This window comes from Nelumbo nucifera, chromosome 8 (genome assembly GCF_055504915.1).
Source record: "Nelumbo nucifera cultivar China Antique chromosome 8, China Antique-T2T, whole genome shotgun sequence".
NCBI lineage: Eukaryota > Viridiplantae > Streptophyta > Magnoliopsida > Proteales > Nelumbonaceae > Nelumbo > Nelumbo nucifera.
The window spans coordinates 45,323,204-45,350,887 of NC_142656.1; the positions used below are offsets into that span (position 1 = coordinate 45,323,204).

The following is a 27,684-nucleotide window of genomic DNA, read 5'->3' on the forward strand; positions in this document are numbered from 1 at the left end:
GAGATTTGATAAAGAAAAGATTGTCTTGGATAGTAGGAAATGGAAAACGCACAAGTCTGTGGAAGGATACATTGATTGGTGATGCTCCCCTAGAAAAGCAGATGGATCCGGTTGTCATTGCTAACCCGAATGAAAAAGTGGAAGAAATTATTAACCCTCAGAACAATCAATAGGACCTAAACAAAATCCGATCAATGTTTATTGAAATTATTGGAATAAATAAAAACTATTTTGAACCCCTCAAAACAGAAACAAAACCATATTTAATCTGAAGACTAGACCCTAAAGTTATGATTGTTTTAAAGGAAAAGGTAGGGAAAGGTATGAAATTTGTAAAGGCTTCCTTGCCTTTCCCTACTTTTTCCTTCAAACCAAACATAGCCTAGGGAGATTTTACTATCAAGTCTGCCTACAATCTTCAGCTTTATGATGATCAGGTTGATAACTCTCTCAGTAAAGTTAGTAAGAAAATATGGGGTCTGAGCCCCCCCCCCCCCCAAAAAAAGAAAAAAAAAATCAAATGCTTTATGTTCCTCCCTTTATCAAATAAAATTCAGTCAACAAAGTTTCCTGAACGATCGAAGACGTGAATCACATTTTCTTATAGTTTGAAGCTTAGTGAATTAAACTAATTTGAGTCGATCATCCGTTTTGAGATTTTTTTTTCTTGGGGGGGAGGGTTGTGAATAATTCAGTTTTAGATTGGTGGAAGGATTAATAAAGATAGTAAGAGGGAAGATATGGATAAAAAGGTAAGCATGGCTTTTATTCTTTGGAGATTAATGTGGGAAAATAGAAATGTCAAGTATCTAATAACAAAGTGCTCCCACCGCAGACTCTTTGGCTCAATTTTGAAAAGAATACAAATGCAAATATGTACAATGCAAATGCATACAAAATATAAGGCTTTGCACTCTAAACATTTGCATTTGTCTCTTTCCAAACTGAGCCTTATTGGAGAACATGATTTTGATGCTTCTTGTAAGGATAATGGGTTATGTGCAATAGGTTGCGATGCCAGAGATGGAGAAGGTCGAGTTCTGGTTACTAGAAGCAAAGCATTAGGTGAAAGTTTACAAGTGTCACAGAAGCTTGGGCAGCCTCTGAAGATCTCAAGATTGCTACTCTCTTTGCTGAGAATGATGTTATCATTGAGGGTGATTTGAAGGTTTTCCACTACCCAAACGGTCAAGCTGATTCAAGGAGTGTTACCTGATTTGTGGAAGGTGGAGGCCGCCTGGCTTGCATTACTTTCATGTCTACAGGGAAGCAAATGCCACAGCTGATTGGTTAGTAAATGTGGGTCATGGATCATCTGAGGAGAGTCGGAGGTTAGATTGGTCTTTTTCTTTTGTTCGCAATGCATCGACCATCATTGCATCAATCCGTATTCAGCCAATACGACCGATGCATAGCCAACGAAGGCAGATAAGAGTTGAAATAGCAGTGATAATACAAGGCCATTCCACCTGTGTCACATACAAAGGCCAAAGTCCCCAATACATATTAAAATCAAGCATCAAAATTTCGATACCATATGCCCCAAATCAGGCATATCATATATCGGCAGGCCCCCGATACACCTTATTATACAGGGCTTTTGGGGTTTTGACCATCAAACACCTGGTACACTTGGATGTGATACACATCAATACTTGAAACCTTGTTTTTATCTCTCTTACTGGATCAACTCGAGAGGGAAAGGTCAACCTCTTCTCGTTATCTGATGCCGGCTGAGCAGATGTTGATCATCGACACAACTCCATATGATGATTACAGTAAATGAGAACTTCCTCTTTTTTATTTTAAACACAAATGAGAACTTTCAAACTCAACATAAAATACAAAGTAGTTGCTGAAATAAAATAGTGGCCCATTCACTAAATTTATTTTCATAGTGCAATGTTTGTACAAGTACAACTAAAACATTTCCCCCCTCCTTTTGTCAACTTACAACCGCTCAATGATCAGGTAACGTTGCCTCGCTATCGCACGTCTCTGTAAACTCTTCAAATGTGAATGATCATGTTTATTCTGTCAATAACAACTCCATAAAAATCTACAGAAGTGACAAACATAAGCTTCAAATCTACCTTTTCCTGAAAGAAACTTTGAAGTAGTCGTAGTTGGCTTTACCTAGTTAAGCACAGAACAGTGTCAGTGGAGTAAGAGATTTACCTGAGTAGAGAGGACAGATACAGAAAGTTTTTACTAAAATCACCTATTTACAATCAACTGCTACTTGGCCTTTCAGATAATCCAAGCTTACATCCTCTTCAGGGCTTTTATGCGAATTACAAAAGGGTAATGTACATTTCTGCCACGTGTACAGGATTAGGAGATTAAGCTATGCTTTTAGCTGAGATTATGTCATCACAGGATTACATAGGGTGGGTAAACATTAAAATTTATAACGGTTGATTCCTGCAAAATCAAGAACACAAGGCACTTTCGTTAGTACCCAAAGAAACACATTTCACAGTTCACACATTGCCTATGTTCTATGCAATGGTCATAACTGATCAAAGATTCGAAGATCAGGTCTTGTGATTGTGGAAATTATATTATATGAACTCAAAGGTAAAAACGTGTTTCTAAGCCAATATTTGTACAGAACACTCTATGTAACACAATACAGCATTCTGAAGGCCAGAACACTCATGTCTGACCAGATTATTGCCCCATCATCACAAGATTCCAAGCTTAAGAGAATATGGATGCTCAAAGAAGACAATCAGTTTCTTGGGGAAACAGTCTTAAGCAATAAGAAATGTATAGTTGAGATCATCCAAGAGGCATGGTTTCTCATATACCTCAAGACTCGCTGGCTTCTAAGGCATCAGATGCATAATCAGCAAAATATCCATATTTCCAGGTGTTTGTGTGTGTTCACATGGAGGAATAAGAGTTTGCTGAGAAAATAAAAGAGACATTGTCTTTTGGTTCAATAAAGTTAAATAGGATAGTTACTGTTGTGTGTTGACTAGTTTATCCAGGTTCAATTAGACTTAACTCCATATCTTGAGATGCTGTCCAACCAGGTTCATATGCTTCAAGGAAACCCAGCTTTGCTTTATTCGGTAGATCATGGGGATGAACAAATGGGACCCCTGGTGGCCAACCTATCTCCATCCGTATGCTACCACAGGGGCTGTCCAGAGATTGTAAGTGGCCTTCACACTCCTTAAGATTACAGAACCTCAGCTTGATGCCCTTCTTGTCAGCAATTTCCTGGACTCGCTCCTTCAGTACCCTCTGTGCCTCAAGCCTCAACCTCTTGGAAGGTGGCAGAGGTTTACACCTCGTATTATTCTTCCTCCTCTTTAGCAGAGGCTTCAAAGATCCTGTACGAGCATTTCATCGATCCAAGGACCTGTTATTAAAGACTATTTACTAAGGGCTATTAGCAGTAAATAAAAGAAACAACAATCCAACAATGCTGTTCGGAATTGTGGGAAGACTGACAGATAACTAAATGAGTGTGATTAGCACTTGACAGAATGACCATGAGACCTTTTTTCTTTCTTATGTTTGTATTTGCATCAAAACTGTGAACGAACTTATACCACGCTTACTGCTTGATAAAATTGCACTGAACCAATGAAATATAACTTAGAAAATGCCTATTATGTCCCTGTGAATTACTATGAACAATTTTCATGAATTCATTCCATATTATCACCCAATTCCCCAATTAAGTTGTCAATTGGACCAAGGGTAATCCATCCTTATTGTAGCAGTTGAGCCTCATCCCTTTCAACAATGATTTTAAAGGAACCAGATGAGGCAGGATATATTGTTCAAACCAACAGTTAAGAATGTGGCCTCAGTTGATTCACGGGGACAAATCTTTCATCTCCTCAAGGTTATGAAATAAAAACCATTCTTTAAATGTATAGCATTTTTTAGTATGATGGCATACCGTCTTGGCCTGCTGTGAAATTATAATTTGGGAAGCTGTGCCTAGTAAAGAGTTGATCAGTCGGATGGGATCTCTGCATGAAGTCATCAACTGGTATTGGAAGCTGGAACTGAGCTTCAATGCCATGACCAGCAGCAGCCATCTCAGAGCAGTTGAAACTTGCCATGGATTTAGGCATGAGCTTGAATACCAAGGAACAGCGTCCATACATGTTACCTTGTAGGTTACCAGTTTCTATCCGGTGCAGAGCAGGGCTTACATAACCTGCAGTTGCCTGGTAAAGGGCTAGCCCAGGGAAGACAACTGCCTCTTGGGGACCAATATCACCATCTACAAGTATCCAACGCCCATGAAAGTCTCTTATATGTAAACCTGCTTTATCTGACTTAACAACAGTGATCAAGCTTTTATCAGCTTGATGATCATGGTCAGGAAACATAACTAGTTGTCCATCCTCCTGTGTAGTCAAACCATGGCGTTGTGCTCCCTGGAACGATGGCCTTGAATGACAACAGACTGTCAGAACTGATGATGAAATTTCCCGACTTCTTAAGGGTACATTGTCAAGAATTTCAGTAAATGGAGAACTACGTAAATTCAAGGAAAAGCTGATAGCATCCAAGATATCCCTAGCTGCCTTTCCAAGTAATGCAAATACGTCAGGCAAACCAGCAGGAGGTAACTCCATAGTGTTGTTAGGCTCAGTAGGAGTCAGGCCTGGTCTGTAATCATAGGTTTCTTGCCAAAGTTGAGGATCTGCATAATAACCAGATGTCTTGCACCATTCACGGGAATCATTTGTATGAACCATTTCTGCAGCTGAATATGATGATCTTTGATGGAAGTAAAGGCGAGCAGAATCCAGCCCAGATCTTAAAAGGGCCCCATCATTCCCTGGCAACTGAATAATGGCAGCAGAATACTGTGCTAGAGATTGTGATAAAGTTGACACAGATATTTTATAGGAATCAGAAGGGAGACCTTCAGATGCTATCAGATCAGTGAGTTTAACACGACCAAGAGATGGCAGGTTGTTGCCTGCCATAGCACCCATTCAAGAACACAGTTCACCTGCATAGATGAAGTAGAGTTTGTACAGACGATCCTCCATAACCATTAGCATGCAGGAAGTCAATTAGACATTAGACAGTAAATGTCTTATTTATCAAACTCAATGCACATGGAATATTAAGAATATAATAATTCAGCAGCTCAGAGGAAAGGGTGACAGACCATAAAAAATGCAAATACAATCACAATTGATTATTCACTTTGAACTTCTGTGTCCTACAAACATAATAGTCTTTTCTTTTCAGGTAAAATTTGGGAGCAGAAAGCCCAGAAGATTTCAAACTCACTAGTTTGATGAGCAACCTCTAATAAGGTTATCTGCAACGTCCTCCCTACAAGACTTCAAAAAGGTTCTAGGATCAAACATCAGATTTAATTTATAATGATTGTCTGGAAGATATAGGAGACTGGGATGAAAAGTTTGCAAGCTGAATTTGGAAAATAGCTTACAACTTTTTGGATTGCCCTTTTGTGAATCTTTCCTTGAAAAACCATGCTTTGAGGTTAATGGGAGAAGGTGGTTCCAGCATAGTTGTCAAGGTGCTACATCAAGGCTGAACAACAACAGGGCACATTGTCACCTAAGAAATGAATTTTATATAGAAAATTTGCTTGATTTTACGCTTGTTTTCTTATCTTTTATGAAGTGTTATGTTTCTCTAGTTAGTTAGCAACTAGAAAACATTAGAAGTGAACCAACACAAAAAAAAGTAAGCCTGTGAATGTAGCAAGACATATTGAATTTGGTTGTATTTAAGTTTTCATTCAGGGAGGGTGGTTACAAGGGTATATTTGTAATGTTGACAAATTTTGGGGACTTGTATGTATTTATGAGAGGAGAGGGGCCTAAGTGAAATTCTGATAATTGAGTGTTTTTCTTATTTAAGCCATTGGTTGTGTGGGATTAGGGTTGAGTGAGAGCGGATATTTCATTCTGAGTCTATAGAGAGATCAGCCATGTATCTCTTGTTCTCATAGTAGATGTTTTTCCCTCTATGTGGATGTAGACTATCGAGCTGAACCACGTTAAATCTTAGTGTTTTCCCCATTTCTTCTTCCTATTTTCTTCTTGATTTATTATTTATTCTCTTTCCTTGTGGCTGACAGTGAAAAACTAGGGAATGGATGTTTTTGGTTAATGCAAAAGGGAGATACAAAGACAATGTACAGCTGTGCTAAGTCAAAGAAAAGAATAAGACAAACATATAATGCAACAGACAACTTTTGAATGTGATAGAGATATATACAAGAGAAATGTGCAAGTGTGTTAAATGTAGTGAAGGTAGGAGAAAACAAAAGCCCTGCTATCAAATGCAGCAGAGAATAGAGGAGAGAATGTGCAAGTGAGTTAAATGTAGCAAAAAGAGAAATATTGAACGGGATAGATGCTTATCTGGTAACAATTAGAAAGATATAGAGAAATTATTATAAAGGGAAATATTGAAAGAGATAGACCCTTATCTGGTTACAATTAGAAAGATAATAGAGAAAATATTATAAAGGATTTAAAAAAGAAAAAAAGAAGAGGCAAAACCCATTTTGTGGATCTCTAAGATGAAAATTAGACTTTTATGATGCCCATTTTACACTTTTTACCTTATTTATGCAAATATGATATGGTTTAGCTGCACTCCATATGACATTATTACACCTCCCAAATTCAAGCACCAAGCAAACAAAAGTACCTTATTGCCTAGGCATCACTTATGTGACCAAGGTATCACCTTGACAACTACTGTTAAGGGATGCTTATTCATCATTCAGTTCTCTATTCTACTGAAGGAATCAACTAGTTGTGCAGAGAAGATAAGGTTAAGAAAAGGAGACCTATCTGGTTTTCAGTTTATTTTGGTAGCAGATGTCTTTAGTCACCTTACCAGGGCAGATAGTTTGGGCCTGATTAGGGACTTGAGTGTTAGGACAAATCATGTGGCAATGTCTAGTCCTTGGTATTCCATGGATTTATTGGTGCTTTTGAAAGAACCTTGAACCTCAGGGTTAACTTTAACAAACGTACCTTGCTGGAATCAATTTGGAGGAGACTGTAATGGAAAATTACTCAACATTACTTGCTTGTGCTCCTCTTCTTCCAACATAGAATACCAAGGACTTTCTTTAGGAGGTGGGCCTAGAGTGTGACATTTTAGACTTGGAGTAGTACAAGTTACAAAGAAACTTACCTCATGAAAAAGAATTTATAGGACTTTAAGACAATATATCACTTTAATCTCCATTTTTTTCTGATTTTCAAATTCATTTTCTTCTCTTTCATCAAGCTTATGCTGGTAAACACAAGACATCTCCCTTGCAATACATCTGATTTCCTTCAAAGCATGCCTGTGATTCCATACTTCAAGGATCTTGCTCATCAGCCACCTGATCACTAATTGGGAATCACCTTCAGCCACCAATTTCCTGAATCTCAATTGTTTTGCTAGTCTCAACCATTGTAGAAGTGCCGAAATTTCTGCACGAAATGAATCAGCATGGCCAATTGGTCCAAAGAAAGAGCCAATATGGACAGACCCAAGTCCACCCAGTCACTAATTGGGAGGCGCATCTCCAGGTGAGATGCCCCCAAATCACCCTGAGGCGTATAACAGAGGCGTTGATACCTCTGAGGTGTACACCTCATACGCCTTTTGCATGAGGGTGTACTAGAGGCGTACACTTCGACTTCATGTGCCTCACGCACAACTCATACAAAAAGACATAAAAAAGAAAAAAGAAAGGAAGAAGAAAAGAAAAGAAAGGAAATGGAAGGGAAAGAAAAAGAAAGAAAGAAAGAAAGAAAGAAAGAGAAGAAGAAGAAGAAAAAAGAGAGAAAAAAGAAAGAAAAGGGGAGGAAAGAGAAGACCTCCCTGAAGAGACCCAAGTCCACCCAGTCACTAATTGGGAGGCGCATCTCCAGGTGAGATGCCCCCAAATCACCCTGAGGCGTATAACAGAGGCGTTGATACCTCTGAGGTGTACACCTCATACGCCTTTTGCATGAGGGTGTACTAGAGGCGTACACTTCGACTTCATGTGCCTCACGCACAACTCATACAAAAAGTCATAAAAAAGAAAAAAGAAAGGAAGAAGAAAAGAAAAGAAAGGAAATGGAAGGGAAAGAAAAAGAAAGAAAGAAAGAAAGAAAGAAAGAAAGAAAGAAAGAGAAGAAGAAGAAGAAAAAAGAGAGAAAAAAGAAAGAAAAGGGAAGAAAAGAGAAGACCTCCCTGAAGAGATGAGAAATCCATCCTATGGACGCCCAAAGATTGCGGAATAAAGGGCGAATTTCAAAAATTTATCTCTCCCTTCAACTGGGAATCGTATTCCCTATTTAGAAAATCATATTTTCAATGATCAATCTTGAACCATAAACTGAACCAGATCTGAACCAAAAGGAGTGGGAGAGGATTATACCTGATACGGAGAAATACTATCTCCCAATGGAGGTGTTCACGCCCAAGGAAGGATCCAAAATCTGCTCCCACAGAAAATGGCGCAGTGAAGGATGGAGCAGAATCAACAATGTTCTTCAAAAGAACTTGACCCTTCGCAAGAATCAACTGGACGGCTTGTGAGTACAGCTCCAACCAATCTTTTCCCAAAAGATTGAGATCAAGATCAAATCTTGATTGTTCCCAAGAACTGGAGATCGAACTGAAGGAATGGCAATGGCAGGAAGGTGGCGGCAGGAGAGAATTCGCAGTATGCAGGAAATCTCTCAATCTCTCTTTCTTCAAAGAAAAGAATGCTGTTGATCATTTAAAAGGCTACCGCCCCCTTCCCCTTTTATAATCTCAAAGGGATCAGCTCCTAATCAGATTAGGAGTTGCTAATCCAAATCATATTTGGGTTAGAAGTCCCTTAGTGATAAGGGATAATCCGTATCTTATCTGCAGATCAGATCAGCTATCTCCTAATATAATTACGAGGTTTCCAGATCTAAATCTTATTTAGATCTTGGACTCTCTGAGTGGATAGGATCTAAGCCCAATCCTTTTAGCTAACCCACTTCAGAATTCGCCCCCTTTAAATGACTGATCAAATCAGCCTAGTTCGAAATGGGCTTAAGGCCCATTTAAAGTTATGTACTCAAAAAGCCTTCCAAACTGCTGCCCAGTTGGGCTTCCTTGTATGGCGTGGGACCCAAACATTGATCTACACATCAGCCACATGGGTTCAGCCCAGCCTTTGTTACAAGGCCTGGCCGAATGCACTGCTGAAGACAGTGTACCCCCTGAAACCCATCAAATGGGCTCTATGGGCCCAATACTTACACTAAGTGGTCCCTGGGCCAAGCCACCTTGTAACACCCAGGGACTGTGAGCAAATGCAAGATTAGCCCATCAGGTGTTATCCTCAATGGTCTTACACTTAACCTCTCAGCCCATAATGATCATACACTGTCCGACAAGAGAGGACCTCTCCCTCGGCTGCAAGGAACAGTGTTGCACTCTCCACTTATATGGATCCCGGGAATTAAAACCTTTTGCAAACCTTTTAGAAACCATAATATATATACTTTTATATCTCATATAAAATATACTATGCAAAAAACAAATTTCAACGATTGAAATCGGCTACCGGCAGTCTTGGTTTCCATCAGTGAGAGTGCATCCCTGATCATTACCATTGTCCGACAAAGGGGCTGATCCTATCACTATGATCACCCACTCAGATGAATTCTCGGACTGTCCCAACATACCTAGGTTTTGACCCCTGCTAAGGATCTCACTGATTGGTACATCAAAGATAGCCCAATCCGACACCTAGTGCAGTATCATAATCGAGTCTAGGGGTCGGGTGTAACTTTCCAGTTTTGCCCATCAATCTCCAAGGTCCAGGGCAATACTGGAAATCTGGTCCAGTTCAAAGATTTAATTAATCCTACACTGTATGTGCCTAGGGTCTCACCCTGGCAGCTGAGACAGGCCACCCCAACCGACTTGGTGGCACCACAGTGTCAACCTTGTCAGGATAGGTCTCCCCAGACCGACCCACTGGCTGTGAACATTTTAAACTAACACGAGTCTCATTAAGTGTCCAGCTTAAGGGTATTACACAGAAACATACCAAGGGAACATGAATCAAATATGCATCTTTATTCATTTACAATAAACTCATAAAGTACATCATTCTGATTGAAGCTAAGGGCATACAAAACTGTCTAACAGCTCCCACTTGCACTTAGGTCCAATCAGGTACTAGCCGGAGTCCCATGCTTTCCACGTGTTTCTCAAACACTTTCTGTGATAGTAGCTTTGTCAATGGGTCTGCTACATTTTCCGCTGACGCTACCTTCTGAATCAGGACGTCCCCTCTACCAACAATCTCCCGCAGTACGTGGTACTTCCTCTCGATGTGCTTCGACTTCGAATGGGCTCGTGGCTCCTTAACCTGAGCAATGGCTCCATTGTTGTCACACAACAATGGGATGGGTGATGTGCTGAACGGAACAACTCCCAACTCGTGAACGAACTTCTTCATCCACACAGCTTCTTTGGCAGCCTCACTTGCGGCAATGTACTCGGCCTCGGTCGTGGAGTCTGCGGTGGACCCCTGTTTGCTGCTTTTCCAGCAAACAGCACACGATCCTATCGTGAAAACATATCCAGATGTAGACTTTCTATCATCTGGGTCTGACTGGAAATCGGCATCTGTAAACCCCTGGATCTGTAGTGAGCTACCGTCGAACACCAGACAAAACTCTTTTGTCCTTCGAAGGTACTTAAGTATGTTTTTCATAGCAGTCCAATGCTCCTGCCCTGGGTTGGCCTGAAATCTGCTTACTACACTCACTGCCTGAGCAATGTCAGGACGAGTGCATAGCATGGCATACATGATGCTCCCTACGGTAGAGGCATAGGAAAAGTCTTTCATGCCATCAATCTCCTCAGAAGTCTTGGGAGACATCTTCTTGGAGAAAGTGACTCCGTGCCTAAAAGGAACATTTCCTTTCTTGGAGTTTTCCATAAGCAGATTGGGATAATCCAATTATCCGCTTCGATCTATCTCTATAGAGTCGAAGACCCAGTATATAAGAGGCTTCTCCAAGAGTAGAATGTCATCTACATATAGAACCAAGAAGGTAACCTTATCTCCACTGAACTTCCTGTAGACACAGGGTTCATCCGGATTATGCTCGAAGTCAAACGATTTGACAGCAGAGTCAAAACGGATGTTCCAACTTCTAAAAGCTTGCTTAAGTCCATAAATGGATCTATTAAGTTTACATACCATGCTTTCCTGACCTGTAACAATGAAGCCTTGCGGCTGCTGCATATAGATATCTTCAGTAAGATCTCCATTCAGGAATGCAGTTTTGACATCTATCTGCCAAATCTCATAATCATGGTATGCTGCTACAGGTAGCAGGATCCTAATAGATTTAAGCATGGCCACAGGCGAGAAGGTTTCCTCATAATCGATGCCTTCTTTCTGAGTGTACCCTTTCGCCACTAGACGACCCTTGAAGGTCTCAATCCTGCCATCGGGGCCCTTCTTCCTCTTGTAAATCCATTTGCAACCGATTGCTTTTACCCCGGAGGGTGGATCTACTAGAGTCCAGACTCCATTGGTCTCCATTGAGTCCATCTCTGCTCTCATGGCCTCCACCCACTTCTGGGAATCTATGTCCAACATAGCTTCCGCATAAGTCACGGGATCCTCCTCACTAGTCAAGGTTTCCACCAGGTAACTATCCTGATCATAACCATAACGGATTGGTGGCCTGGATGCCCGAGTGGATCTTCTAAGTTGGTCACTACCTGGAACTTGTGAGACATCTCCCACTGCTCCTGAGTTCTCCTCATCAAGAACAACTGCCTGACGATGGGTGTCCAGGATATAGTCGGTTTCCAAGAATTGCGCATTTCGACTGCAGAACACTTTCTGCTCACTTGGGTCATAGAAAAAGTAACCTACAGAGCCTTTTGGGTAGCCTACAAATAGGCAACGGCTGGTCTTAGATTCCAACTTGTCTGCACTCGTTCTTTTAACGTGTGCCGGACAACCCCAAATCTTCAAGTGTTTGACACTTGGTTTCTTTCCGGTCCAAAGTTCATATGGAGTATTCGGAACTGATTTGGTTGGAACCCGATTCAACACGTATATCGCAGTCTCTAATGCGTAACCCCAAAAGGATGTGGGTAACTCTGAGTGTATGAAAAGCGACCGGACCATATCTAATAAGGTCCTATTCCTCCTCTCTGAAACACCGTTAAGTTGTGGTGTAACAGGAGGAGCTAATTGTGATACTATCCCATTGTCCTATAAGTAGTCCCTGAATTCGTCAGAGAGATATTCGCCACCTCGATCTGATCGAAGGGCTTTAATTTCTCTCCCTAACTGTTTCTCGACCTCTTGTCTAAACTCTTTGAACCTTTCAAAGGATTCAGACTTGTGTCTCATTAGGTACACGTAACCATATCGTGAAAAATCATCTGTGAAGGTGATGAAATACACGTGTTGATTTCGTGTCCTAACACTCAGGGGACCACATACATCAGTATGTATTAGGTCAAGTGTGCCTGTACATCTTTCAGGCTTACCGTTAAATGGTCGTTTCGTCATCTTGCCTTGTAGGCAAGGCTCACAGGTGGGAAGATCTTCTACAGCTAGAAAATCCAAAGGACCATCCTTTACCAACCTTGTGATTCGGTCAACACCGATGTGGCTAAGTCGGTAATGCCACTGACACGTGGGATTAACTGTATCACGGGCTCTCTTCTTGGGATTTTCAGCCGACGTAGTTTCGGTTATGTTAGTTTCTAGAGAAGGATGTAGAACATAGAGACCATTCTCCAGTTCCCCGTATGCGATGAATCTGTTATTTCTTTTAATAGTAATCGTATTACTAAAGAAGACAGAATAACCATCTACACACAATTTTGAAACAGAAATCAAATTTCTTCTTAAATTTTGTACATAAAGACAATCTTTCAGTACAATTATTCCTTCTCTAAAATATAATTCCACGGTTCCTATGGCCGCGGCTGCAACAGTTGCAGTAGTCCCCAAGTAGAGTGTGAATTCTCCTTCACTCAGCCTTCTGCTTACCTTGAACCCCTGCAGTGAATTACACGCATGAGTTGAAGCCCCGGAGTCAATACACCAGGACGCAGAAGCTACCAATAAATTGGTTTCTATAACACAAGTTTCAAAGTTACTTTTCTTGGATTCCAGGTAGGCAGGACAATTCCTTTTCCAGTGGCCGGTCTTCTTGCAGAAATGACGGGCATCCGATGCTTTGTCTTTCTTCTGCTTCTTGCTTTTAGGGGCTTTCTTCTGAGGCTTCTTTGCCTTCCTCTTTCTCTTGCCTGTCTTGCCAACTTCAACAAGCATGACTACGGGCTCATCCTTTTTAATCAGTTCTTCAGCTCTTTGCAACATATTGCTGAGCTCTTGTAAGCTGACATTCAGCTTGTTCATGTTATAGTTCATGATGAACGGATTAAATGAAGGAGGCAAAGAGTTAAGGATAGCATCTATCTAGGTTGCAAGGTCCAACCCGGATCCAAGAGCCTCCAGTTCGTTGATGTATCCCATCATCCGAAGACAATGGTCGTGAACTTGTTAACCCTTGGACATTTGTGTGGTCATGAACTGTTTCAAGACCTTTTGTCGAGTAGAACGATTCTGCTCTTCATACATTGTCCTGAGACTGTCCAATATGTCTTTGGCAAGTTCGATCTAATCGAACTGCCTCTGTATCGGATTGTCCAAAGAGGCAATGATGTAACACCGGGCAAGGGAGTTTTTCTCCTCCCATTCTTGATAGTCTCCCCTACGGGCCTCAGAAGCCCTATCTCCCGGACGCTCCGAGGCAAGATTCTTTGCCACTTTGTCAAGTTTTTCAGAAGCAAGGACCAGCATAAGGTTCCTATACCAGTCAGCATAGTTTGGGCCCTTCAACTTGTTGTCATCAAGTAGCTTTGCAAATGATCTGTTTGCCATTTTCTGATAAAAGAGCAAACATCAGTCCACGACCTAATTTGATTCATGTTCATTTCATAGATATGGATTTTAATCTACGATCCATTTCCATTTATTCATCTCTGAGATTTCCCTCCATTCTCAGTGACGGAGACTACGGGTTGTCTCTGGAAATGCGGGAAATCACATAGGGTGCATGAGGCCAACTGTTTCAGCTGCATAACACCACCACCTTTCTGTGAAGGATCATATCCACTCATCACATGAGTTTTCCCTTAGGCCTCTGTTAGACAAGGTTCAGAGCGGTTTTCAGGTAAACCTTTCTGTCCAGTGAGTGCTTACCCATCATATTCGTGAACGCCAAGATACCGTGAGAGGGTTCCCATTTTCTGGTGAAGCCCCTCCCACATCGGTCTATGATGCCCCTATCATCTTATGAAACACTTAGACAAGCCCAACAGCAAATGGATAGCCCATTTTCTGGTGCGTTTCCTCATTACTGAAGGACCCATCCTTGTGCTAACGATGGAAGGCCTTTAGAGAGTTCATCATATGAATCTCCCGATCACATGCACTCATATTGTCGGGAGGGAACAGATAAATATGCCCTAGTTCTAACTTTAGGTCAAGCCAAAGTGGCTCCCTCCGACTTTCATAAAGCCAGATTTTGGTGGGCCTAAATCGGCTAGGGTTCCGCACGAGACCTCATGATGAGGTGTGGGGGCCCACCACTGAGGGAGGTCATCCAATGACCAAGGGACACCATGGCAATGATGTGCATTCAGCCATGGTGTGCGAAAGAGCCATTGTCGATTGAGCATGGACCAAGTACTTATGGCCCATGTACGTAGCACATCACGCATCCATACATCACATGTAGGGATAAATTGATCTAATCAATTAATTATCTGTAAAGCCCATTTGAAGCCCATTTTAAATCCATAATATTAACCATTAATATTATCTAGGTATATGGGTCGAATGGTTCAACCCATATAGCTTTAAGGGTTAAGTGGGCTTTTAGCAGTTTTAACTGTTTAAAACTGGGCCTTTACAGGTTGGGCCGAATTAACCATTTAATTAAATATCAATCCTTAGGCCCATTAGTGGGAAAATTAGGGCTGACTTTCAGCCTTGATTAAACCCTAGATTCAGTCCAAACAGTTTGAACCAATCTTGGTTCGAATGGGTCTAGGGTTTGATCTTTAATTAAATCTTTAATTCAAGAAAATAATCTGAAATTAATTACTGATAAAAGAAAAACAACAATCAGTAAATCAGGGCTGTTCGCACAATCCATCCTGCAAAACAGAGGTTAGATTACAGAATGCAGTTTCACAAACTGCAAATCGCAAGTAGCGATTCTCCCATCTGCGAAATCTTCTTCTCTGCGAAATCTCCCTTTCTGCGCCGCCATCTTCGATCCAAAATTAAAATAAATAGAAATCCTATTTCTATTAATAATTACATCAGATCGAATACCTATACATTGAGTCTAGAAAATAAAAAAAAAAATTATTTACAGACCAAATGTAATAAATAAATCAAGAAACTGCAAATCTTGCAGGTTCCCTGCGCAAACCAAGATTTCGATCTCCCTTTGTACAGACAGCCCATAAATCAAGAAAATCATAAAGAACAATTCTAAATAATAATCAAATTTATATAAAATTAATTTCAGATTATTCGCCCATTAATTTTGGGAACAAATTTCCCAAAACCCATATCTGCGCAAATTGGGTAGAACACCTTCTGCCCATTTGCGCAGGTTCAGATCTGAAACTAGATGGTTCAAGATTTGAACCATGGCTCTGATACCACTGAAGAGATGAGAGATCCATCCTATGGACGCCCAAAGATTGCGGAATAAGGGGCGAATTTCAAAAATTTATTTCTCCCTTCAAATGGGAATCGTATTCCCTATTTAGAAAATCATATTTTCAAGGATCAATCTTGAACCATAAACTGAACCAGATCTGAACCAAAATGAGTGGGAGAGGATTATACCTGATACGGATAAATACTATCTCCCAATGGAGGTGTTCACGCCCAAGGAAGGATCCAAAATCTGCTCCCACTGAAGATGGCGCAGTGAAGGATGGAGCAGAATCAACAATGTTCTTCAAAAGAATTTGACCCTTCGCAAGAATCAACTAGACGGCTTGTGAGTACAGCTCCAACCAATCTTTTCCCAAAAGATTGAGATCAATATCAAATCTTGATTGTTCCCAAGAACTGGAGATCGAACTGAAGGAATGGCAATGGCAGGAAGGTGGCGGTAGGAGAGAATTCGCAGTATGCAGGAAATCTCTCAATCTCTCTTTCTTCAAAGAGAAGAATGTTGTTGATCATTTAAAAGGCTGTCGCCCCCTTCCCCTTTTATAATCTCAAAGGGATCAGCTCCTAATCAGATTAGGAGTTGCTAATCCAAATCATATTTGGGTTAGAAGTCCCTTAGTGATAAGGGATAATCCTTATCTTATCTGCAAATCAGATCAGCTATCTCCTAATATAATTAGGAGGTTTCCAGATCTAAATCTCATTTAGATCTTGGACTCTCTGAGTGGATAGGGTCTAAGCCCAATCCTTTTAGCTGACCCACTTCAGAATTCGCCCCCTTTAAATGACTAATCAAATCAGCCTAGTTCGAAATGGGCTTAAGGCCCATTTAAAGTTATGTACTCAAAAAGCCTTGCAAACTGCTGCCCAGTTGGGCTTCCTTGTATGGCGTGGGACCCAAGCATTGATCTACACATCAGCCACATGGGTTCAGCCCAGCCTTTGTTACAAGGCCTGGCCAAATGCACTGCTGAAGACAGTGTACCCCCTGAAACCCATCAAATGGGCTCTATGGGCCCAACACTTACACTAAGTGGTCCCTAGGCCAAGCCACCTTGTAACACCCAGGGACTATGGGCAGATGCAAGATTAGCCCATCAGGTGTTATCCTCAATGGTCTTACACTTACCCTCTCAGCCCATAATGATCATACACTGTCCGACAAGAGAGGACCTCTCCCTCGGCTGCAAGGAACAGTGTTGCACTCTCCACTTATATGGATCCCGGGAATTAAAACCTTTTGCAAACCTTTTAGAAACCATAATATATATACTTTTATATCTCATATAAAATATACTTTGCAAAAAACAAATTTCAACGATTGAAATCGGCTGCCGGCAGTCTTGGTTTCCATCAGTGAGAGTGCATCCCTGATCATTACCTTTGTCCGACAAAGGGGCTGATCCTGTCACTATGATCACCCACTCAGATGAATTCTCGGACTGTCCCAACATACCCAGGTTTTGACCCCCGCTAAGGATCTCACTGATTGGTACATCAAACATAGCCCAATCCGACACCTAGTGCAGTATCATAATCGAGTCTAGGGTCGGGTGTAATTTTCCAGTTTTGCCCATAAATCTCCAAGGTCCAGGGCAATACTGGAAATCTGGTCCAGTTCAAAGATTCAATTAATCCTACACTGTATGTGCCTAGGGTCTCACCCTGGCAGCTGAGACAAGCCACCCCAACCGACTTGGTGGAACCACAGTGTCAGCCTTGTCAGGATAGGTCTCCCAGACCGACCCACTGGCTGTGAACATTCTAAACTCACACGAGTCTCATTAAGTGTCCAGTTTAAGGGTATTACACAGAAACATACCAAGGGAACATGAATCAAATATGCATCTTTATTCATTTACAATAAACTCAAAGTACATCATTCTGATTGAAACTAAGGGCATACAAAACTGTCTAACACTCCCCCCCTTCTAGTGTTACATCTTCATTCTTCTTAATATAAAAGATCTTTATTAAAGAGACAGAGAGATCAGATCCTCCTTACTCTTCGTCCTCTTTGCCCCTTATCCCCCTCTTAAGGAAGCTTATGCCTCCTTGTGTTTGGAAGGCTTACACCTCATGCCTCCAAGTAATGAACGCCTCAACCCCTCACGCCTCCACATTTTAAAACATTGATTGGGAATCACCTTCAGTCACCAATTTCCTGAATCCCAATTACTTTTCTAGTCTCAACCCCTGTAGCAGTGCTGAAATTTCTGCACTCAATGAATCAGCATGACCAATGGGTCCAAACTACAACGAATGAGCCAATATGGACAGACCCAAGTCCACCTGATCCACAAATTTGGAGTCACCTTCAGCCACCAATTTCCGGATAAGAGCCAATATGGACCCAAGTCCATCTCTGAATACTCCCCCCAATCCCAGAAGGGCCCATAACCAGATTACTCATAGAACTGCCAAATGAGGGGATGATTGACTCTCTCTCTCAAGAACTCCCTCTTTGACCCTCTCTTTCTTTCTCATTTTTCCACCGACTTATTCTCTCTCTGGCTCTCTCCCCACTCCAACTCTGGGCCATTCCCCAAATTATGTAGGACGGGAAGGGGTCCTACCGACTTAGGGATATGGTGGTGGGCTTTGTGGGGTGAATGAAGGGCTGTGGGTGAATCAATGCTTTAAAATGCATGCCTGAACCTAAGTGCAAAGGCGAGGTACATTTTAGGGTAGGCACCTTGCCCAGGTCCAAGCATATGTATGCATGAAAGGCGATCACCTCTGCGCCTAGTCATGCGCCTTAGGCCAGGTGTCTTAGTAATGTTTAGAATTGTTTAATGTTTAAGTTCTATAGACAATTATTATAATATATCAAAAGCATTTTCTTTTATTTTTTTCAACCTTTATAGTATTCTAAATAAAAATAAAACTAATCTAACAGTGAGAAGAAGCAAACTTGATCTCAAAGCAAGCTTGTGCTCGAAGGAAAAAGGAAAACCAATCAACCAAGCCATTGACCCATTGTTCAAGTTCGAGCTCCAATAGAAACAATCCATTCTTCCTTTCTTTCTTTTGTTTTTTCTTTCCTTTCCCTTCCATTTTCACACTAAAATAGGGGGTCCACTCCACTTTTGTTTTTCTTTTTTTCTTGCTAGGTTTTACTACCAAAACAGGGGCTCCACCCCATTCTTGTTTTTCGATATTCCCTATATGTTTTTACACCAAAAACAGGAGCTAAGCCCCATTGCTATTCAACTTCATTTCTCTCTGCTTTTATCCCCAAAACCGTTGTTATTCAACTTTTTTCTCACTATTTTAACCTAAAAATAGGGACTCCGCCCCTTTGTAAACTTGCAGTATTTGGTGCCACCGTTGTTATTCCTTGTTTTCTCTGCTGCGTTTGGTGCCAAAATAGGGGCTGTTTTGTTTGCATCTACATATATTCATCAAAAAATACCCTTCTTCCTCTTTCATTACAATTTATATTGTTTGCTAGTTCAGGAATAACTAAACATTATTTTATTGTTTTTTACGTAAGTTAACTTTAATATTATTTTATTGTTTGTTATCTATTCAATGTTAATCTGTGAGCTATGAATCTGTGATAGACTCGATGTATTTCATTGTGGATTTACATTCAAGTAAAAATATAAACACGTTTATTTTCTATATTTTTCTTTCATAGTTTGCTGTATCTGGTGTGAAATTGATGCATTTGAACTATGAAATATGAACTGTTAAGTAATTGATTTTGTAAATTGTAAATAATTTTTTTTATCAATAACAGAAACTTTTATTAAGAAAAAGAAATGGTAGAAAAATACAACAGGAGGGAGGGGTAAAATCTCTTAACCCTCCCTAAAAGTAGACATCAAATTACAACAATGCCCAAAAGAAACTAGCTCTTCCCACCCCTTGTTTGGCCAAAGAGTCTGTCAAAGAATTAGCACTCCTCTTGGACCACTGAAACTGAATTTGCATTTTTTGAGTGAGCTGGTTAATCTTCTTTTTTTCATTCGAGAACTTCCACAAACTGAAATCTTCCTTCTGCATCCAGTTAATAGCCAACCTAGAGTCGCCCTCCACCAGCAGTTTTCTAATATTCAACTGTTGAGCTCTTTTAATCCCTTCCAAAACTACCAAAATTTCAACTCTCAGAGAGTCCCCCCAACCTATAGGGCCTGAAAACATGGCAATAATTTTCAGGCCCTATAGGTTGGGGAGACTCTCTGAGAGCTGAAATTTTGGCAGTTTTGGAAGGGATTAAATAATAATCACAGTACAACTGTGATTATTATTGATTTAGTTTGTTATTATCAACTTTTTTTTTATCGGAAACAGACTTTCATTGACTTAGATAATAATCACAATACAACTGTCAACTTTTCTGGAGTTGAAGAGCCAGTAAGGAATACAAGATCTAATAGCTTCAACTTCACAACTAAGAGCAACAACAGTTAGTGGAAGGAGACCAAGAGCTTCAAGTTATCAACTTCAATTGGAAGATGAAGAAGAGGAAGAAATTGTTGTGGAAGAAGAGGAGGCTAAAGCTAAGATTCAAGACTTGGAAGAAAGAATACAAGCTAAAATTACGGGAGACAAAGGCAACACTCCACAAGCTTGGTAACTCAGAAGTAGAGAAGACTCGTAGAAAATGGTGGGGGAAGAAGAGTACAAGAGGAACAAAGCATTATGGATACAGAACAGGGGTACATATAGCAAGCCTAGAGAGTGCGATTGTGTACTGCAACACCTGAAGAGAACTTTAAGGAAATGCGAATTTCTCAGCATCTATGGTGCAGTTCCCATCCTCCCATTCCTGGTTGTGCATCTATCAGTGTTTATGGTCTGTAAGTGTGGTTGGGTTGGAGAAAGGACAGGCAGAGGGGAAGGAGAAACCTATCATTTTTGTTACGTGCTGGAGGAATTAGATATGACGAAAGAGGCATGCAAATGGATTTTCCCCTCAAGCAGGTAAAGAATATTTATGCATATTCTGTTGTCATTAATGTAAATACAGTTCACAGCATCTGGAACGAAGAATGTCAGGGAGATGCTATCTTCCATTTCTCTAACTGTTTCATGGAGCTATTCAGTGGACCAATACAGCTCATTTTGATCCAAAAAAGAAAAAAAAAAAAAAGAATTGTTGTGGAAGAAGAAATGAAAGAAGATATGTTGATGACAAGTCAGATGACAATGAAGATGAAGTTAAACTTCAAAGTGAAGAGGAAGAAAATGATGACCGAGTCATGAAGAATGGATATGTGACCTCAAACTTCAATAGCTTGGTTGTTTGAATTTCAAGTTTAAACTTTGTATCTCTATGACTGTACTACACTAATGGCTTAATGCTGAGAACTAAGATGTTCTGATTTCTCATTGATACTTGACATATTAATAGGCCATTTTCAATCATTTAATTTAATTTTAAGTTTAGGTATATCCTTTTTTCAATTATATTCTTCAATTTTTTTATTTAAAAAAAAAATGCATCTTGATTCAAAAAGGTGTGTGCCTCACCTTGCACATTGCGCCTCAAACACATTTAGGCCCTTGTGCTTTTTTTGCAGCTTGTGCTTTTAAAACACTGTGGTGATTAGAGATTAAGAATATGGATGGAGAAGCTAGTGCTTGTTGTGCAGCAAAGAATGAGTAGAAGCAAGTAGAGTGCTTTTTTTGCAGCTTGAACTTTTATTGTTAAGGTAAACAGCAAAGAGACAAATTGCTTAAAAGAAAAAATAAGAGAGGGAGGAAGAGAAATTTATGGAAACAACCAGAATTCACTAAACCAATCTTTATTTCATCAAGTCAACTCTTCTTTTAACTCCAATTTGGACCAGGAAACTGACCCAAAACAACTTATTAAATTCAGATGTCCCCTTTCAGACTCCAATTTGGACTAGGAAACTGACCCAAAACAACTCCTAACTGCTTCAAAACTATGACAAATTCATAAGTAACCTATTAGGACACTAGGACTCCAACTCCTACACAACTCTAATAACATTTCTTAATCCTACTAAAACTAAATTCATTTAAAGACGTCAGAAATTACTAAAAATAGTAAAGTGTGAGTTTACTAAAAATAGTAATTATGAGAATTACTATAAATAGTAAGTTCGAATGTTACCAAAAATAGTAATTTCGAATCATCAAAAAAAAAAAAACTGATTCTTAAAATACCCACAACTGGAAAATTTGTTTTATCTCCCCATGTGCTCTTTCCTTGCTTCTGCCTCTGCATCATCAGACCTTCGGAGTTCCGACCATTGCCACCGATCATGGTGCCTACACCTCCCAAAGGGAATCCAAGATACTTTATGGGCCATGATTTGATTTCACATTACAATTTATATACATATCCTTTATTCTTGGTGACAAGATCCTTTGACCAAAGACTTCTAGTTCCTACACCATGGTTTTTCCCAACCAAAAATATCCATCTGAACTTGCAATGTTTCAATTCAAAAAGAACAAATTAAGGGCATACATGTTGAAAACTTAGAACCCACTTTTAAATTAGAATCAATATGAGTTGTACATAAATGTATAACAGATGCATACATATGTATAACACTTTTGCCTTTTCCTTTATGTGATTCAACATGGTCTAGAAATTCTAAAAAATGGAATAGATGTGGAGACGTCCAACAATTTTCCTAGGGAAGAAACAGCAAAAATGATGATGCAAATGATCCATTAGCCTAAAAGCCAATAACCCACAGGCCCGATCCCAAGAAGTCTCAACCCTCATGAGCCTATGTTTGTTTTGGCAACAAAACAAACAAGGTATCCACGACGATAATTTTCATTAAGATTTAGAACAATAGAAAAAATTTAAGCAAACACAAAAGAGCATAACCACATGGAGGAAATACCCGGTATGTTAGTACTCTAGGTTTGAGCTCAGGTTTGCTGTTTGTAGTTCACCTCTCTTAGATACAGCTGGTTCGTTAAAGGTAGAATAATAAAATTCACTCTTTGGTCTGCACTTATTATTGGTGTTTTAATTAAAAAGATTAGAAAGGAAAAAGTCTAGATGACTTATAAAAATTAGGGTTCTGCTGCTAAATGGCTTATAAAGACACCTTTATCCTCTAACTTTTTCCTTTTATGAAGATATTGTTACTTGGTTGCTTTATGTACTAAAGTGACTAATGCAACCTCTAATCCAGAATATAAAAGGAAACTAGAAGTCCAAATATGAGGGACAGTCTTAAATTACAACATGTAATAAGGAAGCTACAGTATTAGTATAAACTAATGAAAAGTAAATGTCTACGTAACTAGAGTTTCCATTAATGAAGTTTATGATTACTTGCCCAATCAAGAACATCAAGCATAAAAATAATTAACAGCAGTAGCCCTTATATTTCACAATATAAACATTATTAAGTCCTGCTCCAGAGATTTTCCATCTATAAGGCACACAGGGAATTGATCAAAAAAAAAAGCACACAGGGACTCATGGAAGAGAAACAAAAGTTAATGCTTGGTATACCAGGGTCTGAGGAAACAATTAACTTCTTGATCTTTTATGATGGTAACTATGACAAAAAAAAAGGAAAAATGAAAAACAGAACATATCAAATAACCACCATAGCAGTCAACTATCTACAACCACTAATATTTTTTTGACGTTTCATTTGAAAATGGTAAGTATTACTACCCTTTTCTGATATTAAATAAAAGTTCATTACGAATAAAAGGAATCATACTCCAAATAATTTCATCTTCTTACCAAGACAAAAATTGAGGCCAAACAAAGAAAAATCCGATGCCTATTTGCACCAATCTACCATATGAGGCATGTAAGCTTTGCTTAAATGATATATTTCCAAAGCAGATAAAGCACCATCTAAAGGTGTCCTTAGTTTTCTTCATAAGTCTCTTATTTTATTATTTTCTTTCTTACTTTATTCTGTCATCTGTTAATGTTTTCAAATAGTTATGTTACAATGAGCACACCCTCATCATAATACCAAAAATAAACCACAAATTAGATGGCTAGAAATTGTATATGATCTTCTTGATTTCACCAAGCACGATCATTGCCTTTTCTAGTTCCAGTAGCCAACAACTCACAGTTGGATCCATCTTCTCACACCAGCAGCATGATCAACACTAGTTTGTATCTTGCCTAACCATCTCCTGACCTCATCCCTCCACTCTACTCGTGATGCTTCACACCAACCTTCTGGTCTTAGGCTGATCTCTAGCCATGTCATCATAGAGTAGACAACATCACCTACAGCAATCTCCACTTGGGGTTTATCTTCCACTTGAGAATCTTCATCTTCACCCATTCACATGACTCAATCTCTGAAGGGGTGTCATCTGTTTCTAAATTCCCCACATAAATACCCTATCATTCTAAACACCTCCAAACACCAAAGAAGCAGAGGCAACCTGAATGCTCTGATCCAAACTTCCTCAACACCAGACTCTGTCCCTAAGTGCTCCATGTTCTCTTCATTAGAATTACATCCCATGCATGTGCTCCACTGGACCGAGAACATCTTCTTCCTCTTCAAGAACCATGAGTGACCGCTTAGGATTTCCACAACATTTCCAGGCAAGGGATGGATAAACAGGTAGAGACTTTCCATCCACATTGTTGTTGCCCACTCTTCAATTCCTAGCACCTTCCTGTGAAACCCTCAAATTTACCCACCATACACCTTTGAAGAAACCTTTTTCATTCTCAGATCCCTTCATCATCCAGGTCAAGAAAAAGCACATCATCCACCTTACATATCACCACTCCCCCTTTCATTGGCCAAATGTTCCCTTCCACCATCTCTCTTTGAATGGCAATTTAAATTAGGGGTTTTCTGGAAGAATTATTGCTATAAAAGGAAGTTAAAACCATACTTAGATGGTTTGGATAAAGATTGACAAAAGAGATTGCATATTTTGGTATGTAGAGGATATTTAATAGGATAAACTTACTCCTCCACTTTTTTTCTTTCTTTATAAGTAACCTTACTGGCATATATGAAAGTCAAATAGCAACATATCTGTTCAAGCTGTAACAAGCAATTCACAATCTAAAGTATGTGTTCATTTCCATCAATTTGTATAGTTGCCTCCACTTCTTAATCTCAAGAGATATCAATCTCTTTGGATTGGATTGGTGCAATGCCTAGCTTTTGATGCAATAATACTTTTAGAAAGATTTACGATAGGTTTTCCAGATTTGTTTCTTTGATAACCAAAATTGTATTATGTTCTTTATTTCCAACTCTTTTTTTTTATTTTCTTTTTTTAGATGAATTCTTTATCCCCTTCTCTTTTTTGTAGTAAAGTCTGATTTATCAATAATAATTACTACCTATATCTAAATTATGTTTAACTCCCTAGATATCTGCTTTAACTGATATATCACAATTGAAGCAGTCTTAAAACTGGCACAATATTGCCAACTACATACATTCTTGAATGATGATGGTTGGCATTGATTGACTGTCGTGTTGCTACCAATGTAAAGACAATTGTATTTCAATGTTTAAATAATTTCACTTTTTTTGAGATCTTGACTTAATTGTTTTCTAATCCATTGCCATGATTAGCAGAACTTGACTGCCAATATAAGTTAGTCAAACACTCATGAATTCAATAACTTCACTTTTTAGGAGGAGGGGGGCATTCCTCTTTCTTTACCATAATAAATATTTAAAGGCTACTTTAACCTCTATTTATTAAGAAAAGGCTTCCTTTCTCCACCCCTTTCCTACTCACATTACACTTTTCAATTATCTCAATCTTTAGTTAGCCTACTTCATGGCCTCTCCCTCCCGCTTTAATTACTCTCTTTAGATCCACGGCTTTGCTCTTTGTAAATCCCGACTCCTAACATGTAACTTTTTTCCTCTACCAGATCTCTAGCGAGGAAAAAACCTAATGTTCATCTAATGCCTCCTTGAGCAATTCTATAACTTTTCTTGAACTTCTCAAGCTCTTCCTTCCTATAGAGAATTCCTTTTCTTTGATGTGCAGTATCCCTTTTTTTCATTTTTCCTTTCACTCTACATTTTCTCTTTGTTTTCAAGATAAAAAGACAGAAAGAAAGACGAAAAGGAAAAGAATAAAAACTAAGTCGTCATATGCAGGGCGCAGGGAAGCAATTAACAAAGAAGAACCTATTCATAGGATTCACAGAAAGAAAAAAAAAAAAGAAACTGCTGACATCATATATAAAAAGAGCTCACATGTATTAAAGCCTTGAGTTGAACCTGTAGCTTAGGAATGTTGGCAGACCATTTATTGAAGAGATTCAGTGCACGAAAATCAGAAGGCTTCCGAACTTCGTTAGAATTTCTATAATGACCTGCAAATTTCCATCCAAAACCCAAATAGACAAACAAATATAATAATAAAACCCTGGAATAGAAAATCAATGATAATTTTCATGCTGAATTAAATTGATTTTTTATCTTTCAAACCAATCATGGACCCAAGTGGCTTTCATTTTTTGAGGATCACGCATGTCCCTTTTTGCACAGAAAAAGAAAAAAAAAATACTGAAGGAACCCTATCTGCAGAGAGAAAAATGAAATTGAGGTTCCCGACTATATGTTTCGAACCTCATAGGAACCAAATAAGTTTCACAATCCGAGTATCATTTGCATGAACAAAAAAATGGGAAAAAAACTACAAAAGGAATCCTAACTCCAGAAAGAAATGGAAAAACAAAACTAGAAAATTTGATATATATCACGTCATTTGCACAGAAAACAAAATAAGAACTACTAAAGGAACCCTAATCGCTGAGAAAATATGGAAAATAAAACCATAAAGAGAAAGTGAGAGATGTCGATTTAGGAGTAAGATACCTGATCTTGTGGATTTGACACAGAAACGAAAGTTGAAGAAGACCTGCCTTAAGCTTCAATGATCCGAAGACGACAAGGAAGAAGAACGACAGAGCATGTGGGCTTACTCTAGGAAAATAGTGTAATGAAGAAATTTGAGTCGACAGTAACTGTCAACGGCTGATTGATTGAAGTAGGAGAGGTCGAGGGGTTCTTGCTCGTTGCGGTTTTCGGAAGGAGAGGACGATGAGGATGGTAGGAAGACGGAACAGAAGAGAGAGAGAGAGAGAGAGGTGACACTAGATCGTGGAGAGAGAAATCAGGAAGTTAAATGGAATAAAGTTTGGAGATGGTCGACTGGACGTGAGTCCTTGGACTATGGGCATTATGTTATAATTGGAATTTGGAAACAGGATGAATTATTCCTAAAGCAGGTGAATTTGTTGAACGAAAAGTCGAAAAGAGAGTATTTAGTTTAGTTATAAAAGGGTAGAAATTAGTTGAGTTTAATATGTGGAGGGTCACATTTATTAGAAGATAATATTTTTAATAGAATAAAATTAAAATAGATAAATGCAAATTTGTTGGTAGAATTGATAAATGGACGGAGTTGAAGGATTTGATGAAATTGTTGATGGTTGGTGACTTGGATCGAGTGAAAGAGCTGTCGAAGATTAACAACCTCGATAAATGAAAATTACATTAATGGGCAAATAGAGAAAAAATTAACAACTTCAATAAATGACAATTCTAAATACCTGTCCTAAGTTTTTAACCTAACAAAAACCTCTGCCAATGTTTTAAAAGGTATAAATACCTCCTTTCCCTTGGTTTTTTTATCCGAAAATGCTGATTTAATGTTGTAAAGTTTTTTAAATGCCAGATTTAATATTCTGTTTTTTGTGTGCATACGGTACAAAGACAAAGAGCTACACAGGACGGGGTAGCTTGACCCCAACAATTAGACAAACAAATAAATTCTATATGCCTAGGAATACAATTAAGACTAACATGATGACCATGTTGTGTAGCATAGCATTATGGGCTTGGGTCTATTAATGTTATGTCATAACAAATAACATTTACTTGTGTAACTTCCTTCTTAGGCTAAATGGGCCTCGGCCTACTTTGTTTTTATGTATTCTTACTGCCGCC

General features: G+C 39.2%; 1 protein-coding gene across 10 annotated transcripts; it reads right to left on the reverse strand.

The window, feature by feature from the left end:
- Positions 1 to 1,773: 1,773 nt before the first annotated feature.
- On the reverse strand, positions 1,774 to 26,898 carry LOC104609083 (2-oxoglutarate (2OG) and Fe(II)-dependent oxygenase superfamily protein). Of its 10 annotated transcripts, none has more exons than XM_088893263.1 (7): positions 26,551 to 26,897; positions 25,927 to 26,045; positions 3,923 to 4,993; positions 2,814 to 3,344; positions 2,222 to 2,424; positions 2,094 to 2,136; positions 1,774 to 1,998 (listed from the first exon to the last, which is right to left on the reverse strand). In XM_088893263.1, the coding sequence occupies exons 3-4, from the start codon at positions 4,974 to 4,976 to the stop codon at positions 2,989 to 2,991; spliced, it is 1,410 nt and encodes a 469-aa protein (XP_088749389.1). In that variant the 5' UTR covers positions 4,977 to 4,993; positions 25,927 to 26,045; positions 26,551 to 26,897; the 3' UTR covers positions 1,774 to 1,998; positions 2,094 to 2,136; positions 2,222 to 2,424; positions 2,814 to 2,988. The 10 variants fall into 10 exon arrangements, with proteins under 10 accessions (XP_088749389.1, XP_088749388.1, XP_088749391.1 ...); XM_088893262.1 differs by having other exon boundaries at positions 1,774 to 2,007; XM_088893265.1 differs by having other exon boundaries at positions 3,014 to 3,344; positions 25,951 to 26,045; positions 26,551 to 26,895.
- Between the last annotated feature and the right edge of the window lie 786 nt (positions 26,899 to 27,684).

Excerpts from the sequence above, each read along its gene's own strand:
- LOC104609083 (XM_088893261.1), bottom strand. The coding sequence starts at position 4,976 with ATGGGTGCTATGGCAGGCAACAACCTGCCATCTCTTGGTCGTGTTAAA. Across the intron at positions 3,345-3,922 it reads TTTCACAGCAGGCCAAGACG|GATCTTTGAAGCCTCTGCTA; the intron begins GTATGCCATCAT and ends ATGCTCGTACAG.